At 34.3% G+C, this 22,564-nt stretch overlaps 1 protein-coding gene across 8 annotated transcripts in view; it reads right to left on the bottom strand.

Annotated features, from left to right (window-relative positions):
• Positions 1 to 22,564, bottom strand: part of LOC136025072 (uncharacterized) — a 70,915-nt gene that overhangs the window by 35,610 nt on the left and 12,741 nt on the right. For all 8 annotated transcript variants that reach the window (XM_065700772.1, XM_065700777.1, XM_065700778.1 and 5 more), the window contains exons 3-5: positions 14,664 to 14,768; positions 11,251 to 11,345; positions 6,821 to 6,942 (exon numbers count right to left, since the gene is read on the bottom strand). In XM_065700772.1, the coding sequence (XP_065556844.1) occupies positions 6,821 to 6,942; positions 11,251 to 11,345; positions 14,664 to 14,768 (322 nt within the window). The remainder of the gene's footprint in view (positions 1 to 6,820; positions 6,943 to 11,250; positions 11,346 to 14,663; positions 14,769 to 22,564) is intronic.

The following is a 22,564-nucleotide window of genomic DNA, read 5'->3' as shown; positions in this document are numbered from 1 at the left end:
TGGAAAAACAATCTGTATTCAGATCTATACCTTATTATTCTAATGATTGCCCTTGAACTTTGTTGATGGTGATTGCTAATCGAACATTCCCTGTGTCCCCGTCGTCATTTATATATCCCCCTGTGCCCCCGGCGTCCCCGTTGTAGTTGTTTCCCTGTGTCCGGTCGTCATTTGTGTCCCGGTGTCCCAGTCTGTAATTTCTCTTTGAGTGTCGCGGTCGTCATTTATATTCCCTGTGTCCGGACGTCATTTTTGTCCCGGTCGTCATTTGTGTTCGGTGTCCCGGTCTGTAATTTCTCTTTGAGTGTCCTGGTCGTCATTTATATCCCTGTGTCCCAGTGCTTTGTTGATGGTGATTGCTATTCGAACATTCCTTGTGTCCGGTCGCTTTCTCTTTGAGTGTCCCAGTCGTCATTTATATTCCCTACTAGCTGTTGGGTGGCGCTTCGCGCACACCCCAACACCTAGTTGGTGGGGGCACTTCGCACCCCCCAAGTCCCCCCCCCCGCGCGCATAAGTCGTTTCGCGCCATATTAGTTACGCGCCATTGTAGTTGTGTCCCTGTGTCCCACCTGTGAATATAAAACTTGCAAATATACAACCTTCTTGGCTGTCCCATTGTCTGTACATATAAATAGATTGTCAGGTTTACCGACTCTTGAACATGCAACATACAATTGTCCATGGGAAAAACAATCTGTATCCAGATCTATACCTCATTATTCTAATGATTGCCCTTGAGCTTTGTTGATGGTGATTGCTAATCGAACATTCCCTGTGTCCCCGTCGTCATTTATATATCCCCCTGTGCCCCGCGTCCCCGTTGTAGTTGTCTCCCTGTGTCCCAGTCTGTAATTTCTCTTTGAGTGTCGCGGTCGTCATTTATATTCCTGTGTCCCGGTCGTCATTTTTGTCCGGTCGTCATTTGTGTTCCGGTGTCCCGTCTGTAATTTCTCTTTGAGTGTCTGGTCGTCATTTATATTCCTGTGTCCAAGTGCTTGTTGATGGTGATTGCTAATCGAACATTCCTTGTGTCCCGGTCGCTTTCTCTTTGAGTGTCACAGTCGTCATTTATATTCCTACTAGCTGTTGGGGTGGCGCTTCGCGCACACCCCAACACCTAGTTGGTGGGGGCGCTTCGCGCCCCCCAAGCCCCCTCGCGCGCGTAAGTCTTTACGCGCCATATTAGTTACGCGCCATTTGTAGTTGTGTCCCTGTGTCCCACCTGTGAATATAGATAGATATATGATATAGATATATATAGATAGATATAGATATATAGATAGATATATATATATATATTATATATATATATATATATATATATATATATATATATATATATATATAAATATAATATATATATATATATATATATATATATATATATATATATATATATATATATATATATATATATATATATATATGTTTTTAACTACGTAAAACTTGCGAATATACAACATTCTTCGCTGTCCCATTGTCTGTACATATAAATAGATTGTCAGGTTTACCGACTCTTGAACATGCAACATATAATTGTCCATGGGGAAAACAATCCGTATTCAGATCTATACCTCATTATTCTAATGATTGCCCTTGAGCTTTGTTGATGGTGAATGCTAATCAAACATTCCCTGTGTCCCCATCGTCATTTATATATCCCCCTGTGCCCCTCGGCGTCCCCGTTGTAGTTGTGTCCCTGTGTCCCAGTCGCCATTTATAGTCGACAAATATGACGTCAGTCGACACACAAACATGACGTCAGTCGACACACACGTCCCAGTTGTCATTAGTGTCCCGGTGTCCCAGTCTGTAATTTCTCTTTGAGTGTCCCGGTCGTCATTTATTCTTTTTCTCCTTTATTTTTCAGTTTTTTTCCTTTTTTTTAGTTTTTTTTTCTTTTTCAGTTTTAAGTTTTTAGTTTTTTTTTATTAGTTTTTAGTTTTTTTTCTTTTTACTTTTTTTGCTGTTTTTACCCTTTTTTAGTTTTTTAAAGTTTTTTTCTTTTTTAGTTTCTAGTTTTTTACCTTTTTTTGGTTTTTTTTAGTTTTTTAGCGTTTTTAGTTTTGTTTTATAGTTTTTACCTGTTTTTTGGTTTTTCTTTTAGTTTTTTAGCGTTTTTAGTTTTTTTTTTAGTTTTTACCTGTTTTTTAGTTTTTTTTTCTTTTTAGTTTTTTTCTTCTTTTGTATTAATGCTAAAGCCAAGGTTCGAACCTGGAACCTCTCGGTCTAGAACCTGGAACATAACGCTTTACCAACTCAGCTACTTCGGCTTGAATACATTTACCTTTTTTATTTTATTTTTATTTTTATTTTTTTTTAGTTTTTTTCTTTTTCAGTTTTTAGTTTTTTTATTAGTTTTTTTTTTTTAAGTTTTTTTGTAGTTTTTACCCTTTTTTAGTTTTTTTTTTTACTTTTTTAGTTTTTACCCTTTACTTTTTTAGTTTTTCTTCTTCTTTTGTATAATGCTAAAGCCAAGTTTCGAACCTGGAACCCCTCGGACCTAGAACCTGGAACATAAACGCTTTACCAACTGAGCTACTGTATTTGTATCGATTAACGACGCTTCTTGACTACTAAGGTCCCTGCGTCGGCCTGTAGTGCATTCCTGCAGCATGGTTCGATCTCTGGGTCCCGTATTACCACGCTAAGGTCAAACCCACTGCGCCAACACAGGTAGTTATATAACTGAGCTACTTCGGCTTGAATACATTCGTTTTTGAATTGGTATGTGATGAAATAATTCAGACGTCATATGCGGACAGTGACGTCACTCGACACACAGACAACTTAATTTATATATATATATATATATATATATATATATATATATATATATATATATATATATATATATATAAAAATATATATATATATTTATATATTTATATATATATATATATTTTATATATATATATATATATATATATATATATATATATATATATATATATAAATATATATATATATATAAATATATAAATATATATATATATATAAATATATAATATATATATATATATATATATTATATATATACTAGCTGTTGGGGTGGCGCTTCGCGCCACCCAACACCTAGTTGGTGGGGGCGCTTCGCGCCCCCCCCCCCAAGCCCCCCCGCGCGCGTAAGTCGTTACGCGCCATATTAGTTACGCGCCATTGTAGTTGTGTCCCTATGTCCCACCTGTGAATATAGATATATATATATAAATATATATATATATATATATATATATATAATATATATATATATATATATATATATATATGTTTTTAACTACGTAGAACTTGCGAATATACAACATTCTTTGCTGTCCCATTGTCTGTGCATATAAATAGATTTCAGGTTACCGACTCTTGAACATGCAACATATAATGGTCCATGGAAACAATCCGTATTCAGATCTATACCTCATGATTCTAATGATTGCCTTGAGCTTTGTTGATGGTGATTGCTAATCGACCATTCCCTGAGTCGCCATCGTCATTTATATATCCCCCTGTGCACCCCCGGCGTCCCCTTTGTAGTTATGTCCCTTGTCCGGTCGTCATTTATATTCCCTGTGTCCCGGTCGTCATTTGTGTCCCGGTGTTCCAGTCTGTGATTTCTCTTTGAGTGTCCCAGGCGTCATTTATATTCCTTGTGTCCCGGTTTCCCGGTCGTCATTTATATCCCCCTGTGCCCCCCGGCGTCCCCATTGTAGTTGTGTCCCTGTGTCCCGGTCGTCATTTATATTCCCTGTGTCCCGGTCGTCATTTGTATCCCGGTGTCCCGGTCTGTATATACATTCGTTTTTTAGTTTTGTTTTTCTCCTTTATTTTTTTCCTTTTTTCTTTTTTTTCTTTTTTAGTTTATTTAGATTTTAGATTTTTTAGTTTTTTTATTAGTTTTTAGTTTTTTTGAAGTTTTTACCATTTTTTTAGTTTTTTTAGTTTTTTTTTTTACTTATGTCCTGGTCGTCATTATATATATTTATTCATATTTTTTTAGTTTTCTTTTTCTCTTTTATTTTTCAGTTTTTTCCTTTTTTTTAGTTTTTTTCTTTTTTAGTTTTTAGTTTTTTTTTAGTTTTTTACCTTTTTTTAGTTTTTTTTTAGTTTTTTTAGTTTTTTATTTTTTTATTAGTTTTTATTTTTTTGTAGTTTTTGCCTTTTTTTTATTTTTTTCAGTTTTTTTTAGTTATTAGATTTTTACCTTTTTTTAGTTTTTTTTTTAGTTTTTCAGCTTTTTTAGTTTTTTTTTCTTTTTAGTTTTTTTTTGTAGTTTTTACCTTTTTTAGTTTTTTTCTTCTTTTGTATTAGTGTGAAATAATTCAGACGTCATATGCGGACAAACATGACGTCACCTGATCCACAGATCCACACACAGACAACTTATTTTTATATATATAGATATATATTTAACTACGTAAAACTTGCGAATATACAACATTCTTCGCTGTCCTATTGTCTGTCCATATAAATAGATTGTCAGGTTTACCAACTCTTGAACATGCAACATAATAATTGTCCATGGGAAAACAATTCGTATTCATATCTATACCGCATTTTTCTAACGATTGCCCTTGAGCTTTGTTGATGGTGATTGCTAATCGAACATTCCCTGTGTCCCCGTCGTCATCTATATATCCCCCTGTGCCCCCGGCGTCCCCGTTGGAGTTGTATCCCTGTGTCCAGGTCGTCATTTATATTCCCTGTGTCCCGGTCGTCATTTGTGTCCCGGTATCCCAGTCTGTAATTTCTCTTAGAGTGTCCTGGTCGTCATTTATATAGATATATAGATACAGTTTCATTTCAGTTTTTTTTCTTTTATAGTTTTTTCTTTTCTTATTTTTTTCTTTTTTAGTTTTTCTTTTTTAAGTTTCTTCTTTTTATTGATAATAAACCTCAAAATTTTGGGTATCTGTTTTAAGGTTTTCGAATTACCTTAATCTTTTGTCAAAATATATTGAAACATTTGTGGAATTCCAGTTTTTTTAGTTTTTTCTTTCTTTTTAGCTGTTTAGGTTTTTTTTAGTTTTTTTTTCTTTTTAGTTTTTTACCTTTTTATTTTTTTTACATTTTTCCTTTTTAAGTTTTTTTCTTTTTTTAATTTTTTATTTAGTTTTTTTTTAGTTTTTTCTTTTTAGTTTTGTTTTTAGTTTTTTACCATTTTTGTTTTTTCGAATTACTTTAACCTATTGTCAAAATATTTCGAAATATTTATGCAATTTCCAGTTTTTACATTCTAGTTTGTTTTCTTTTATATATATAGAAGATATAATCTGGCGTAATGGACAGACAACTTATTTTTATATATATTGTCAAAATATATTGAAATATTTGTGCAATTCCCAGTTTGTTTAGTTTTTTCTTTTTTTTTAGTTTTTTAGCTTTTTTAGTTTTTTTTAGTTTTTTATGTTTTTTATTTTTTTATGTTTTTTCTTTTTGGGTTTTTTCTTTTTTTTATTTTTTCAATTTTTAATTTTTTTTTTAGTTTTTTCTTTTAGTTTTTTTTTAGTTTTTTACCATTTTTCTTTTTTCGAATTACTTTAATCTAGTTTTTACCTTTTTTAGTTTTTTAGATGAAATTTTTTTTTAGTTTTTTCCTTTTTTTCTTTTTAGTTTTTTATTGGTTTTTACCTTTATTTTAGCTTATTTTTCAGTTTTTTCCTTTTTTTTAGTTTTTTTTTTTTTATTTTTTTTAGTTTTTTACCTTTTTTTAGTTTTTTTAGTTTTTTAGCTTTTTTACTTTTTTTATTAGTTTTTAGTTTTTTTTGTAGTTTTTGCCTTTTTTTAGTTTTTTCAGTTTTTTTTTAGTTTTTTATTGGTTTTTACCTTTATTTTAGCTTATTTTTCAGTTTTTTTCCTTTTTTTAGTTTTTTTTTAGTTTTTTTAGTTTTTTACCTTTTTTTAGTTTTTTTAGTTTTTTAGCTTTTTTATTTTTTTTATTAGTTTTTAGTTTTTTTTGTAGTTTTTTCCTTTTTTTAGTTTTTTCCTTTTTTTTAGTTTTTTTTATTTTTTATTTTTTTTTAGTTTTTTACCTTTTTTTAGTTTTTTTAGTTTTTTAGCTTTTTTACTTTTTTTATTAGTTTTTAGTTTTTTTTTTGTAGTTTTTGCCTTTTTTTAGTTTTTCAGTTTTTTTTTTTTAGTTTTTTATTGGTTTTTACCTTTATTTTAGCTTATTTTTCAGTTTTTTCCTTTTTTTTTAGTTTTTAGTTTTTTTAGTTTTTTACCTTTTTTTTAGTTTTTTTAGTTTTTTAGCTTTTTTATTTTTTTTATTAGTTTTTAGTTTTTTTTGTAGTTTTTGCCTTTTTTTTAGTTTTTTTAGTTTTTTAGCTTTTTTATTAGTTTTTAGTTTTTTTTGTAGTTTTTGCCTTTTTTTAGTTTTTTTAGTTTTTTAGCTTTTTTAGTTTTTTTTATTAGTTTTTAGTTTTTTTTGTAGTTTTTGCCTTTTTTTAGTTTTTTCAGTTTTGACGTCACCTGATCCAGTTTTTTTCAGGTGACGTCACCTGATCCATCCACAGATCCACAGACAACTTATTTTTATATATATATATATATATATATATATATATATATATATATATATATATATATATATATATATATATATATTGTGTGTGTATATATTATTCTGAAAATCAAACCTTTTTATTAAAATTGCAAAATCATGACATAAAAATGAATCTTTCTGGATTATAACCCCAGCCCCTCTCCCTAGGACAAACACTTTGCACACATGCTTACCTTTCATTTTACAAGAAAAAGAACAGGGTCATGGAATGGCATTAAGTGCAAAACGTAAATAGCGACCTTGACCTTCATGTAAAGTTACCTGAGGAGGGCTACCAGTGGTTTGTCACCAGTTTTCTCAAAAAAGTGCCGTATGAGGTCTATTTCCCATTTCCTCACATTTGACGAAACTATTGAGCAAAGCACCTGGCATAAAACAGGGGCCTGTAAAAGAAAATTGAAGTTAATGGATTAAAGTAAGCTTAAGTAAAACTTATGAGTAACTAAACTGGCAGAAATAATAACTGGCCCTTACCCACTGTTCTACTGGGTTTGTGCAGGATCGTTACTGCAATGTTTTCTATGTCTTTCAGAGTAGATGATTATTCATCATTTGATAGCGGGCTTTTTGAAGTCGTAAAACAGTAATTTTTGACTGAGTGTGTTATAAAACAAAAGACTGTAGGGACCTTTTAGTATTTACTGATCGGTTTTAAGCCTGATACTAGTAAGCAGGGTACAAGAAAAAAGAAGATATGGCTACATCATTGTGCCTTAAACAAAAGCAGGTATCTCATATTTTCATAATTTCAAAGAATAGCCAGATAATATTTTTGAGCTTTTCATGGAAGCCGTTTTCGTTTTAGGCTTTAACCAAAATGACGCATGGACGGATAACAGATAGACATATCTATTAACACATGAACTAACCATCCTTTTTATACAATCCTAATAAGGGTGAAATTGATGCCAGGATGCTTGTCACTCAATTGGACAATCTGTCTTGGCTTTTTGTACAATTAGCCATGACTTGATGCCCACAACTATTCTATTTTATTTCAAACCAAAATTAACCAAAAAAAAACTAAAAAATTCTTGTAAATAACTAAATAATATGACTTTAATTTGGTGTACAATTTGCAAAATTAAATTTGACAATAGTCGTTTACCACCGTCTCTACCACCTCATAGGAAGTAAATCTACATTTGAAAATACGAAATGTGGATAAAGATCCGCTAGAGATATACTTCAAACTTGCTAACTAATTTTGAAAAAAGTTTGAGATAGGGAATTGCGCTTAGGCAAACGATGTAACAAACATCATCAGACGTCACGTGTTTAAGGTGCACCCACTCTCATCAGATCTAAAATAAATCATCTCGGCACTTTAGCCAAGGCACTAGTTTCTTTTTAAAAATTCTAGGGAAATAGAACATCCTACCAGTATCCTTTTCATGATAAAAGTTCTAATTTTAAGTTGTGTGGTTTTCTTTCTCTCTCTCTTTAGAAACAAGTGAACATAAAGTAGAAATCTGACAATTTTTATAACAAACGTCAAGATGTGCGTGCCGAAGCGTAGTCTACACAGACATAAATATCACATATATGACGCTATATTTCATAAAACATTCTGGGATTCAAGTTTTCTTAATTGCACTGATATAGTTGCCATTACACCTCATGGAGTTCAAGCTATGTTAGCTCATCTCGGAATTCAAAATTTTTATCTTTTAGTTTTTAAATATGAATAAGTGATAATCTAACGAGAGAATTTTTTGTTCACTATTTTTGATCCAGGAGCGATGGCTGTTAAGAATGTAATTTACAGCATGGGATAGAAAAGAAAATCAGGTGAAGGAATTTCAATTTCAGACTCGCAACACTTGCAAGCTATGCTGCTAATCTAGAGTTTTACGTAGTTCTCTTTCAAACAGAAACCCTCATCACAATGGTAAATCAGCTTATTTACCTCTTCATAAAATCCTGTTGCTTCAGACTTAAGCCGCTTTGTTTTTACGTTGAGGTGAAAAGAGTAGTGTTGTTACCAAAATGTTTTGTGCACGTATATTCCACCGTTCAGTACGTATTGCGAAAGCAGAGGTTGCGATGATCATTTTTTTTAAGTATCTACAATTTTTGCTGTGCCGTGAGAAGTTGGTACCACCATTCCCTAAGCTAAAAAAAAAGTCAGACAAGAAATGCGAAAATCGTCTTAATGCAGAAACATGATTTGCATCAAATAGAAGAACGGTCACAACAATGCTTTCACCATCCCGGATTGTTTCGAGATCCAATTAAAAGAGCAAGAGAGTCTCTTACTCCCATCAGATTCCCACTTTTTTAAACCGAAAAAACCACGATACTTCGATATTTAAAAAACTAGGGTCTCCCAATAAAACTCCCGTTTCCTCAGTAAGAGACGATTTTTCAACCCCTCAACAAACTGAAAAAGAATTAACACAATAAAGTGAGCTCAAGGGTTAAATCCGTGAACATTCATTTGTAACACCTCTCACAGAAAACTGAAAATGTAGACCTAAGAGTGTGAATTTTAATGATTTAGGTCCCCCCCCCCGGAACAAACAAAAAGGTCAACTGATCCCTGGCCTGTCAACTGAAATACAACTATGCAAACCGATGTAACTGCCAGCTTTAAATGATAAATGAACTATATTAATGGTTCATTTTTTGCAGACTACATACATATTTAGGAAAGAATACAATACCATACTCCAGTATGGCATCTGAAAATGGGAAGCCATCAAAACATTCAATAGTCTTGAGTCTAGTGACTTAGAACCGCTATGCATTAATCTTGCACGATAACATATTGGCCCTATTTAGGCCAAAATTGTTGTTTTACTTAAAAAGGACGGATATCAGCACCTTGCTATGGCATGTTCTCTTTTGTTATTAAAAAAGCGTACTAAAACCTTAAACACCCATTCAAATGAGCCCTCTCTCGATGGTGTGCGACACTGGTTTGACTCGATCACCTCTGAAAAACCTGACCATCTGTTTTGGTAAAAATACGAAATTTCCAAGTTTGTAGAGTTGCTTTAAACCTCTGTTTTCGGTTTCTCAGACATACTGAATTTCACGGTAAAATTTTCAGTGAGATCGTTCCAATTTTCAAATGTGTATTTGACTCAGTTTTCAAAAAGTTATTCAAACTTTCATATGCTAATAACCTGGGGTAGGTACATGACTTTTTCGCTTTCAAAATAGTAGGTGAAAGTGAATGACTTTTTCGCTTTCAAAATAAACACAGAAAAACTGATTCTTCTCATTTAGTGAAAAAAGAAATCACCACTGCAACAGCACAAACACAGAAACAAACGCACACCATACATCCGAAAATAATAAATATAAACTATAAAAATAATAATAAATTGAATAATAATAATAAAAAAATAAAAAACAAAAAAGAAAGACAGAAGGAGAAAGATGTTTTCCTACTTTAGTAATTAACATAGATAAGTACTTGAACGGGGCCTTAACCCTACTCATCCATCCAATTCCATACACAATCAACCGCAAAGAATAGTCCATGGACAGGCAGTCATGTAGTAAGTAAGTATAAGTCGTCACATACCGAATAACTAAAACTATAAATCAAACAAATAGTTCACAGGCGACAACCCAAGAAAAGAGCTCATCAGGAGAATATACACTTGCCTATAGGGTTTTGGCGCTTTAAATTCTCTACTCAGGCAAAATGGCACGCCTACCATAAGCTCCCTATGGTATCCCCGTGCTAGGTATCACCCCCGAAAAATATGCCTATTAAAAACAAGTGCAAAACAACCAAATAGCTCATCAACCAACTTGTCCTACCCTGGTTTTGGCCCTCATGTATTTGGGTTAAACTGAATGATCCTACATATCCACCTTGTATATTTATACTGAACGATTATTAAATTTTTACAATGTTATCAAATCTTCTCTATCTATGCAAGTGTAACCTAAATAAAATTCAAGGAAATAAATACGAATTAAAACAATCAAAAATAAAACATATGCAAAGTACGCCTGAAATCCACTGTCAAAGAACGGGACCCGCCATTCTCAATTAACAGGCTTTCAAAATCCACAAAAAATTTGTAACATTCTTGAATGACTATTATGTGTTGAAAATTAAAAGCTACAGCATTTTTGGGAGTTTTCTTTTCTTTAACTTAATACTGATTACATTATTTATTCTGAGATGGTCTATGAACAAAATTAACGTACTTTATACAAGAAATTGTCATTGAACTACTTTGAAAGGAGCTTGGTGCCTTTAAAACTAAGTATTACCTCCAGACTACAGGCACATTATAAAAAAGAAAATAATACCACGAGTTTTGCTGCAAAACAAGATATACGTATTATCTTGTTCATCGTTATCAATATAAAAAAAAAAAAAAAAATCCAAAACAAGTTTTATAATTAAAAGTGAAGAACGCTATTAAAAACTATAACGAGCAGAAATAAATTCACACAGTATCTCGAACTATAAACTAATATAAATGTCTATTCAAGAATATATGTAACCGAAAGCGGACATAAGTTAAAATGCATCATCAAGTCAAATTCAAAAAGATCAAAAACTACCTGAATACATATATATATATATATATACATATATATATATATATATATATATATATATATATATATATATATATATATATATATATATATATATATATATATATATATATATATATATATATATTAAGAAAACTAGAAATACAAGGATCACTTACAATTTCTTTATCACGTAGATGTAAAATTAAGAACTTCCTATACTTTGCAAGCTCAGATTTCACACTATCAGACAGGAGATTACATTGGATCAATACTGAAAAGAGAAATAAGTGTTAGCCTATTCAAAAAACAGCTTTAGTCACTGCTACTATAGACTCGTTGCAGCGTTAAGCCGCTCGAGACAGACACACTCGTGAACGCTCCTCATCCATCATACTTTCAACTTTCATCTTTTAAGCCCGGTCAAGTCATGAATATATTTGTTTCGTAAATGTATTTAATGATTTTCCATGTTTGAGTACCCATTCAATGTCTGATGCTTTTATTTAGTTTTCCTTTTATCATTGCTTTGTAAGGGCCTCTTATAATTTAGTGTTTTTTTGAGGTTTGTTTCGTTTTTATTTTGTCCTTGGGACCATTAACCGTATTCTTTACTCTTTATCCTTTTTTCTACGGAGGTCTCGACCGAAATTTCTGCCCATTATTCCTCTTTTTTTCACTGGCTGGAATTATCCTTGTTTTCTCACCTTCACAACTTGATTTTTATTTTGCTGTATAATTTTGGTTTAGACAAGATGAAACATGCCTGCCTTCCTGCTAAAAGGTTGGCAGATATACCGAACTAATAACGAGGCCACATTAAGTGTCTTTCGATTTACCTCATTGTGTAATTATGCATAAGTCTCATTGGACTAGGGCACAGAACGTTTTGGTACTGGACAGAAAGAACTGTCTACCCTATTCTTCTTCCTTCATTTACCAATTTGTATTCCTCTTGTCTTACCTTCCCGCCTTCCTTCCTCAGCAGTTTCAACCCAATCCCCCAAGCCACTCCCAAGATACTGTAGGTAATTTGGAAAACCAGATGTGCACAAATTCTTTTTATTTAATCAGGTGCTTGTATCTTTTCTGGAGTATACCCTTGAGGTATTTTGACAAACAAGACGAAACACAGCCACCTTTTCTGCTAAAGCCTACAGGGACATTGTCCTAGGGCTGTGGGGTCATGTCGACCCCAAAGCCAAACTTATTCGATTTTTCGACGTTTCCAAACAGAGTAACTATTTCAAAAACTTTAATCCAGTACTATGAGGGGGGTGATGGGCGCCAAGAAGAAGAAAATAGAACGTGAGGAAAATTTTTTGCCCTCCAATCCCTTTCAACCTTAAAAAAGACAGTAGAAACTTCAATTCTAATTGAATAGATCCCCTCTCCAGTTTCAAAGAACACTTCTTCCATACGAAGTGGCTGATTAAAAAAATCTTATGGCCCTTTATTGGGCCCTGGTTTAAAAGGAATAGTTTTTTCCATTTTTTCCTTCTGCATTGGGGTCTTCCTAGCCCAAGGACCTGCCCCTTCCTCGGACCTATCGGGAAAGGGCTTATGGACCTTTTTGGGGGGCCCATTTTTTTAGAGGGGTTGGGGTGGTGCCCCAGAAAATTTTAAATATTTGGTTCTTCGTGGTCCAAAAACTTAAGGGAGTAAGTTTCAAATAGATCAGGGATATTAAGTTTTTGGCTATTTTTTTTGCGTATTAATCCCCCCCCCCCGATAACAAATATGTCATCCTTTTTACCTAGAGAACGATTCCTCAAAGCTCCGAGCTAATGGGCAGCCTATATGATACTTGTAAAACATATACATCGGCAATTGCATAATTTACGGCCCTTGGTCAGGGGGCAGTGGGGGATCAAGTCATCCTTGGAGGCATATTAATTGGCCCTTCTGACTATTCTGATGACAATAGTTACCTCAAGATTTTCACCGGATGTCTTGGGGTTTCGGGGGAGGCAAAAAAGGCACTGGATGGGGGCTGAAACCCTTCACTCCCTTTCCACACTTAAAAAGAATTAGAACGTTTAATTTTTCATCGAATGAACCCCCTTCCAAGTTTTTAGGACCATTCTTCCATACGAAGTGGTCAGGAAAAAAAAAACAACAAACAATTCGTGGTAACGAACTGTAGTAAGGAGAGACCCGGCTTAATAGTAACCAAAACTCTATAAAATGGAATTTTGATACCAATAGCTGCATCAAAAGAATCGCATTTTTACGCTGATTCTAAATATATAAGTTTCATCATGTTTAGTTTTACCCATCAAAAGTGAGAAAATTTGCCTTATTTTAGAAAATAGGGGGAGACTCCCCTTAAAAGTTAAAGAACCTTAACTAAAATCACACCATCAGATTTAGCGTATCAGAGAACCCTATTGTTTCAAGAAGTTTCAAGCTCCTATTTACAAAAATGTGGAATTCTGTATTTTTTCCCAAAAGACAGATCGCGGATGCGTGTTTATTTGTTGTTTTTTTCCAAGGGTGATCGTATCGACCCATAGGTCATAGAATGTCGCAAGAGGGCTCATTCTAACGGAAATTAAAAGTTATAGTGCCCGTTTTAAGAGTAAAGAATTGCAGGGCATTTAGGCTCCCTCCCACGCTCATTTTTTCCAAAAGTCACTGGATCAAAATTTGGAGATAGCTATTTTGTTCAGCATAGTTGAAAAACCTAACAATTATGTCTTTTGGGACGACTTAATCCCCCACAGTCCCCGGGGGGGGGGGCTGCAAGTTACAAACTTTGACCATTGTTTACATTTAGTAACGGTTATTGGGACGTGGACATACGTTTTCAGGAGGACTTTTTCACGTTAAAGAGGGTCGGGGGAGGGGGTTACGAGGGAGAATCTTTCCATGGAGGAATTTATCATGAGGGAAGAAAATTTCCATGAATAACCGTAGGATTTTATTTTCTAGCATAATTAAAAAAAAAAACAATGAGAAAAAAAAAATCAGGTGGAAGTAAGGAGCAGCATTAGAACCTAAGACGAGCTATTTTTGTCAAAATGATCTGATCAAAACTATGAGAAAGCCATTTAGCCAGAAAAAATCAAAATACAAATTTCATTTTAATCATTCACGTGCGGTGAGCCAAAATCAAAACTTGCACTAATTAAAAAACGTTCAAAAATTAAACATAAAAAAACAAGTTTTTTAATTGCAAGTAACGACTGATATCAAAACTTAAAACGAATAGAAATCATTAAGTATATGAAAGGGGTTGTCCCCTCCTCAACGCCTCACTCTTTACGCCAAAGTTTTTTATTGTTTTAAAAAGTAGAGTTGTGAGAAAGAGTCAAACTTTAGCGCAAAGAGCGAGGCGTTGAGGAGGGGACAACCCCTTTCATATACGGAATAATTTCTGTTCGTTTTAAGTTTTGATGTCGCTCCTTACTAGTAGTTCAAAAACTTGATTTTTATTCAATTCATGGAAGAAGGCAAACAGCTCTTTCCTTGGGCAGCGCTACACTGTTGCCTCTAACATAAAGATTCTGAACGACAACAGTAATTGTCCCAAACAGGAAAAAAAAACTTGTATATTATAGGATACACAAAAACTGAAAAAATTAAATACCTGCAAGAAACTGAAGATGTCTTAGTCTGACTCTGCTTTCTGTCTTATGGTCAATTATGTCCAGTAAAAATTCCTTAATTAGCTCAAAGTCGTCAGTGTAGCGATCTACAATTGAGGAATTTTTATCGACTTTTCATACCAAGAAAATGTTAGGATACTGACAGTAAAAGAAATTTAATTGTTTCACATTATCAAGGAGGCACACTCGTGCCTCTATAAAGAGGCGAACCACGACAATGTTAAGCGATCTTCGGTTCCAGTGGTCGCAGAGGGATGGGGAGCTCCAACTAAGAAACCTGCCAAATTTCATCCCCCTCCGACTTTTCCTTCATGGGGAAAATCTGGCCGAAAGTTTCGACCCACCAACCCCAGCCCCCCTTTAACGTTGTCCGATCGGGCTGAAATTCACAAGTTAAGGTCCCCTAGGGCCCAGGAGCTTATCCGCGAAATTTCAGCTCGATCCGATAACTCCTTCCCGGTTTTCCAGAAACCACGCATAGCCACTTAATTTTCATATTCTTTTTTTTTCTCGACGCCTACAGGTCACAGCCGACATCGGATCTGGGTGTACGAAGACTCATTCGATGCGGAATTCTCCGAGTAAGTGCCCTTGAAAGTTTCGTAGGAAAATCTTAACCCCCCGAAAGTTTCGACCCCCCCCCCCCTTTAACGTTGTCCGATCGGGCTGAAATTCACAAGTTAAGGTCCCCTACGGCCCAGGAGCTTATCCGCGAAATTTCAGCTCGATCCGATAACTCCTTCCCTGTTTTCCAGAAACCACGCATTAGCCACTTAATTAACCCATTTCTCCATAAGAGCCCATGTTAATTTGAAATTTTTAAAAGTTATTTAAAAGTTATATTTACACACATGCAGGTGGTTAGCTCAGTCGGTAGAGCGTGGGACTTCTAATCCTCGGGTCAAGGGTTCAAGTCCCTTATCGGGCGGTTTTTTTTCACAAAATATGAAAAAAACTTCGTTTTCTTAAAGAGTTAAAGAGGCTGCGTCCCAAAGTCGAACCTTAAAACGTACAGGAATTAGGAGAGGCAGTCCTAATTCCTGTACGAGGAGTACAGGAATTATTAAATTACATCCACCATGGGTTGTAGAAAAACGTACAGAAATAATATGAAAAAAACTTCGTTTTCTTAAAAAGTTAAAGAGGCTGCGTCCCAAAGTCGAACCTTAAAACGTACAGGAATGAGGAGAGGCAGTTGGGGGCTGCCGCCCCCCAAACCCCCCGCTTTTAAAGACTCTTTTGTACAGGTTTTTTGTTGTGCCTGGGAAACAGTTTCAATAATTATGTTAAAATGTAAATGGAGTGGACCCCCCACAACAAAAAACCTGTACAAAAGAGTCTTTAAAAGCGGGAGGTTTGGGGGGCGGCAGCCCCCCAACTGCCTCTCCTAATTCCTGTACGTTTTAAGGTTCGACTTTGGGACGCAGCCTCTTTAACTCTTTAAGAAAACGAAGTTTTTTTTCATATTATCTCAATAGAAAGGACCGAACTCAAGACTCGCTCAGAAAATAATGACGAACTATGAAATCCAGGCTTTCTGGGCGTAAAACAGGCGTTCAAAACAACCATCCTTGGATAACATCTACTTTCTAAAACCAAAAATATAGAAAAATCAATCTATTCTCGCTTTAGCAATATTTCTTCAAACGTAAAAACGTTTGAAAATCACTTACACTGAAACGTTGTAGCTATGTTTTGTTATTCTAAAAAAAAATTCTCCAATATTAGCCCTAATTATAATCCATGAAAATATTTAGAAAACTGTCATTTTTTAAGTATGATTTCTAATAATCCCAAAAGAAATGGAATTATTCATGTTATTATTAAAACTGCACCACCTTCGGGGTTGCAGCGGTAGCTAGCAACGTACTAAGAGACGATCCCGTCCAATACTAATAAATATAATAACATATAACTCCTAAAAATACAGTCGGATCAAAAGAAGAGCCCCATTAGACTCGCCTTGTTCAAAACCCTTATATGGGGAACTTGACGTTCCTTGGCTTGAATAACAAGGGAAATATATTGGCTTAAAAATCAAGAAAAGTGGCTACAGCCACGATATTCTGCATATACGGCATTTTTTTCTTTCTTCTCTTCTTCAGATAGCGGGGCACTGGAACATCGTAGAGCTGTTTAATGGCTCATTTTAAAGGAAATTGATAGGGTTAAAACCTTTTGTAATAAAAAAAAAATTGAAATTTAATCATTTTTTACGAAAAACTCCAGTTGTCATGTACAACATTGATCAATGGCGTCATAATTGCAGGCTGTAGACAGGTCGTTATAATAAAGAACGAACTCTAGACCACACTAAAATTAGCGGTAGATGCAACCTAGTAAAAGATAAACACGGCCGATAATAGCCAAATCAGAGTTTCAGCATTAGCTGCATATTAGAATTATAATAAAGAACAAAGTCTTGCCTATACTAACTTGTATAGGCAACTTAATTATAGTTATAGAAAAGAACGAACACTTGCTCATAGTTACTGAAATGCTAATTAGTAGTAGCAGCCTTAGGTTTAATGGCAGTACTATCATCGGTAAAAATTTCTAGAGTATGGTGCAATATTTGACAAACCTAGCTGCTTTATTCTCTGAAATTCGTCTTACTATTCAAACTAAGAAAAAGCCGTGGGCTTTTTCCTGTTTGTAATCTCAATGTACCAGGTTGCAGCAGTAGCTAGAAACATAGAAAGAGGCGATGCACAAAAGATCAATGTAAGTTTCGTGACAAGAATTTATGGTAAGTACATTAAAAAACAAATGTTGCTAATGGTAAACAAAATATTTTCTAGTAAAGAACAAATCACGATTCTAAGCAGGAGCAGGCCACAAGTCTAATAGTAAACAAATTAAGAATTTAATGATAAGCAAATAATGAATCTAGTAAAGAACAATCTAGCAAACAACAAACCGAGAATCTAGAAAAAAGAAACCATGAATCTAGTAAGAACAAATTATAGTAAAGAACGAACTCTGTTCTTTACTGGGAACAATGGGACCCATAATCTATTTATGAATTTATTTTTGAAATTTGACTCAAAGGAAGAGGGGAAGTGTCTGAACGCTTGGTCTAGGATATGTTTAAATTTTGTTTACTATGAGTCCCTGTTAGTCCCAGGGATTCACCGATATAGAGAAAAAGAAACTATGTACTCAGGTTATCGAAAAAGTGTATCTGCATTATTTCAGGAACACCTTTGGGGATCGACTTGAAATTTTTACGAGATGTTTGAAGGACAAGTAAACCCCTAATTTCCACTAGTGGGGAAGCAGAGGTAAATCGCAAGAAAATATTCATCCGATTTATCAAAGTGTCATTTCTATGAAATCTCGAAACAACAAGTAGGGATCAAGCTGAAATTATCGGTGTTGGGAGAGGAGTGAAGGAGGAATTATATTTTGTATTTAGAAAGATCGGACATGGGTGCCAAAAAATTCGCGTTTCTGATCCGCCACAAATTTTCACACTATTAGCCCCAATGAAACTTTGAATCTATTCATGGTGATGTACTTAAGTAAATTAAAAGACAGTATATTCTCCCAGACTATCAAAATATCCTATCATAAAATATCTCAGGAAAGACTGAGGGGCTTTCATTGAGTATTTAGGGAGAGCAAGGGGGCCTCGAAGGGGACTTATATTCAGAAAAGGCGGACATTGGTGCCAAAAAATTCGCGTTTCTTATCCGTTTAAAAATTTTCACACTATTAGACCCAGTGAAACTTTGAATCTATTCATGGTGATGTAGTTAAGTAAATCAAAAGACAGTATATTCTCACAGACTATCAAAATAGCCCATCGTATAATATCTCAGCAAAGACTGCGGAGCTCAAATAGATCACGTTTAGGGAAAGGGATGAAAGACATATTAGTTACCAAATATTGGTTAATCCGATATAAAAACCGATGATTTAAAGCTTAAAACTTATGTCCGTAAGCTATTTGTCCAACAGAACCCGTAATACTTGGAAGCACGAAATTTCATATATGGAAATTGATACACGAAATATTCATACATGAAATTTCATATACACGTAGAGAGAAATTTGATATATGAAAAATCATACATCGGGAAATTTAATATACTAAAAATTATACACGGATATTCAAACAATTTATTAAAACATAAAAAATAACTTTGAATTAAATTATATGATAGTTAATTACAATAAAATGTGCAAATGTTTTGCAACCAAGCGAAAATAGTCTATGGTGGGTAAGGATCCATATTCCTCTACGACATTTTTTTAAACGCTGGGTATTGTCGCGATAAGATCTTTTCTGTGAATCTTGTTGACGCGCCATGTACTAAGAAATTCGAACTTCATTCAATGCTTGGTCAAGTTTTAGATTGTCAATTAACCTCAAAATGGATGGATGTTCGGTTCCAACCATGGAATGAAGCCCACGATACCAACCTTCAACATAATTATTTATACTTGGAATGCCTTGATTGACTCTACGAAAGCCCTTCCACGATTTTGCTTCATATCAAGGGTCGCCCCTTCGTCCATTTCGACTAGCACCAATCCATGTGTCCTCAAAGTAATCGATAAAAAGGTCTAGACCTTCTAATTCAGCATATGTAGCCTCGGTAATTTCAAATGATGAAATGACATACTCCACTGGAACAAATGCAAGCGTTTTTAAACATTTCATGTGGCAAGCGAATTCTGGGTCTTATTTATACTTGCTGAAAAGCACGGGGTAAGTCTGAATTTTTCTCCAAAGAGACTGCCCAAGGTGGAAGAGAGCCAGCTAACTTTGTTTCCGAAAAAGCATTTTTTATTGCATTGCGAGCACCGGTTTCAAAGTCCGTTATGACACTAAGTGGCTGAAAATTCGGATTCAAGGTTTTCAAGGCAGCAAACATTCTTTGATATTTTAAAATTCTCATTTTAAAATTCTGTTTTGTTCCAAAGATAATAATGCGCTTATCGAATCCAGAATCAAAAAGTAAAAATTCTTCTCCTTTTAAATTGTTCTTAAACTAATCTAGTAAAGCAATAGTCTTGATGGAGATTGGAACCGGATATAGAAAATTAGCTTCTTGTTTAAGTTGCAAGCGACGATTCATAGAGGTTATTCGTAGAAGACAAGCGGTGAGACTTTGAGTAATCCGGGAGGTGCCTTGGGCAATTAAACTTTGGGTTGTTTCTGTTGAGGAAGTCGCTGTTGTTTTTATTCGGCTATACATCTTGCTGACATCTTGTTGGCAATTTTCGCTATATGTTACATAAAACAACTTCACTTCCTTTTGTACTAATCCTAGACTTTGACAAAAACAGGTAGGCCTACCTTAACGCTATTTAAGCGTTAAGGCTTATAAAAAGTTCCACATTGAAAAAATAGATAATAGTTTTTCATATATCATTTTTATCCAAATATGAATTTTATATATCAAATATCTCCATGTATGGAATGTCGTATATAATATTTCTATATTTGATATATCTTGTGTATGAATTTTCGTATATGAATCTTCCATACATGAATTTCCATATATGAAATTTTGTAGACTCGTACACTTTTGTTTAGCCCACTTACTTGAGCTTGAATATTTTTTATCATTCCAGACAAAACTTAAGATTTGAGACAGAAAAAATGGGGTTTAGGACTTCATAGTATGTCTCTCAAATCAGATTAAAAACGAAAAAAAACTGAAACTAGTTTTACCTGCATCGGTTTGTGATGTCCGAAAATAGGTCATTTTAATCTCAGATAGGTTTATAACTTACAGAACACAGACAGGGTCAGGTAGACCTTAACGAAAACAAAAATATTTTGAAGATTGGTTGTACTTTCACGTGACACCTGAAATTGGGGCAACGATGTTCGTTTTCTCGGGGTAGCTAAACCAATAGGGCATGCATATAGAGAAAACGAAATTTAGGGGTCTGTAGAGCAACTACTGTTTGTTGCTATTTCTGTTCTTACTAAGTTTTCCTAGATGATTTATTTAAATTCTGCTAGTTTTGGAATTCGTTTATTTATTTATAGTGTCACTTGTTATCATTCTGGTTGATGTGATTGCTCATTTTAACTTATGTTCGTTTTGGGTTTCATTTATCCATTTACATTAACTTCTGCTTTTCAGGGGGGGGGGCACCTAGCTGACACTCGACGTGTTGCTGTGGCGCTGCACGCCACAGCAACGCGTGGCAGGGGTCACCTAGTATATATATATATATATATATATATATATATATATATATATATATATATATATATATATATATATATATATATATATATATATATATATATATATATATAATTAATACTACTCTAATTAAACACCACAGAAAATTTATATAAAAAATTATGAGTGACCCCCGCGGACACAACAACGCAATAGCTGCCTTTGTGTGTTCACGGAAGTCACTCATAATTGTTGCTATAAATACTCTGTGGTGCTCAATCACAGCGGTATTAATTCTATCTATAGGTGTTGGTTTGTTACTTTTTTTGTGTTGCGAGATCAATACTTTGGTTTTGTCGCGTTTTTTTCTTTTTTTTGTTCCTAGCATCCCGATTTCAGTTTATTCCTAGAAAATGCTAAGGGTCTAACCTTTGCGGTTTTTATGGAAAGTGTGGACCTTTTGCCGGATTGATGAATATGATTTTGCATTTTGGAGAGCTTCGTAGAACTCTTGCCTGGGGCCCAAAAAGGATGGTTTTACTTGTCCTTGAGCCAGAGCCTATAGTGTGTGAGCTGAATTGGAGTTTTATAGCCTATGTCAGATAGGACTATCTGAAGTTATGCAGTCAAGCTTTCGTTTCATCAAACCATATTTCTGCTTTCGAGTGGAAAGCTCCGTTCTAGCAGGCAAGCAGAAAGGCACCAGTTTCAAATTGAAGATGGACTAAAATCATGCGGCAGTTACCCGGCCCCACAGCCAATATATCTTCTTTGAATGATAAATAGAAAAATCTACAGAAAAAAAAGTGGAGACCGAAAGTGCTGTCATCTATTGTTACTACCCATTTCTGTTCGTGATTTCAGTTGAGTTTATCATTCAGTTTTTCGCACTTGGGATTGCGGTAGAGAAATGGTATCAGATTTAACTTTTAACTTTATGGTATCAGATTAAACTTAAACTTTAAGAGTTCTCTCATTGCTAAAGAAATTCGAGTTTATCCTTTACTCCTTTCTAAGTGATGACATTAGAAACTTGGTCTGCGGCAAAAAAGTCAACTTTTGAACTAAGATAGATTTTTTTTTCGACGGCAGTTGATAGCTCTTGATGAGCTCATCAAAGTATATGTCATCCATTTTTTGGTAGAAAAATTCCTTCGTGAGAAATATCAGTTTGAAAGTTTAAAAAAGGGGTTGACAACCTCAGTAGTACGTTACACACTGAAACTAAAAATAGGCCAATACAGAAATGGTATCAGATGTGCCTCTTAAACTTTAAAAGTTCTCTCGTTGCTAAAGAAATTAGAGTTTATCCTTTGCTCCTTTCTAAATGATGATGTTAGAAACTTGGCCTACGGCAAAAAAGTCAACTTTTGAACTAAGGCAGATAGATTCTTTTTTCGACGGCAGTTAATAGCTCTTGATTAGCTGATCAAAGCATACGTCATCCTTTTTTTGGTAAAAGAAATTCCTTCATGAGATGTACCAGTTTGAAAGTTTAAAGGGGTTGACAACTTCAGTAGTAAGGTACACAATGAAACCAAAAAGAGGCCAATACAAGTTGTTAAACATATAAGGGAGTTTTAAGCAACAGTCGGCTGTTAACTCATAATCATCTTCGGCAATGAGGGGTTCGCAACTTCTGCTAATTGGTGTACCTATTATTTGTTTCCGGTGTATTTGATGGCAAGACCAATTTGGTTCCAGTGGTAAGACATGTAGGGGACTTGTAA

Source organism: Artemia franciscana, chromosome 3, assembly GCF_032884065.1.
Source record: "Artemia franciscana chromosome 3, ASM3288406v1, whole genome shotgun sequence".
NCBI lineage: Eukaryota > Metazoa > Arthropoda > Branchiopoda > Anostraca > Artemiidae > Artemia > Artemia franciscana.
This window is presented reverse-complemented; position numbering and strand designations above follow the sequence as displayed.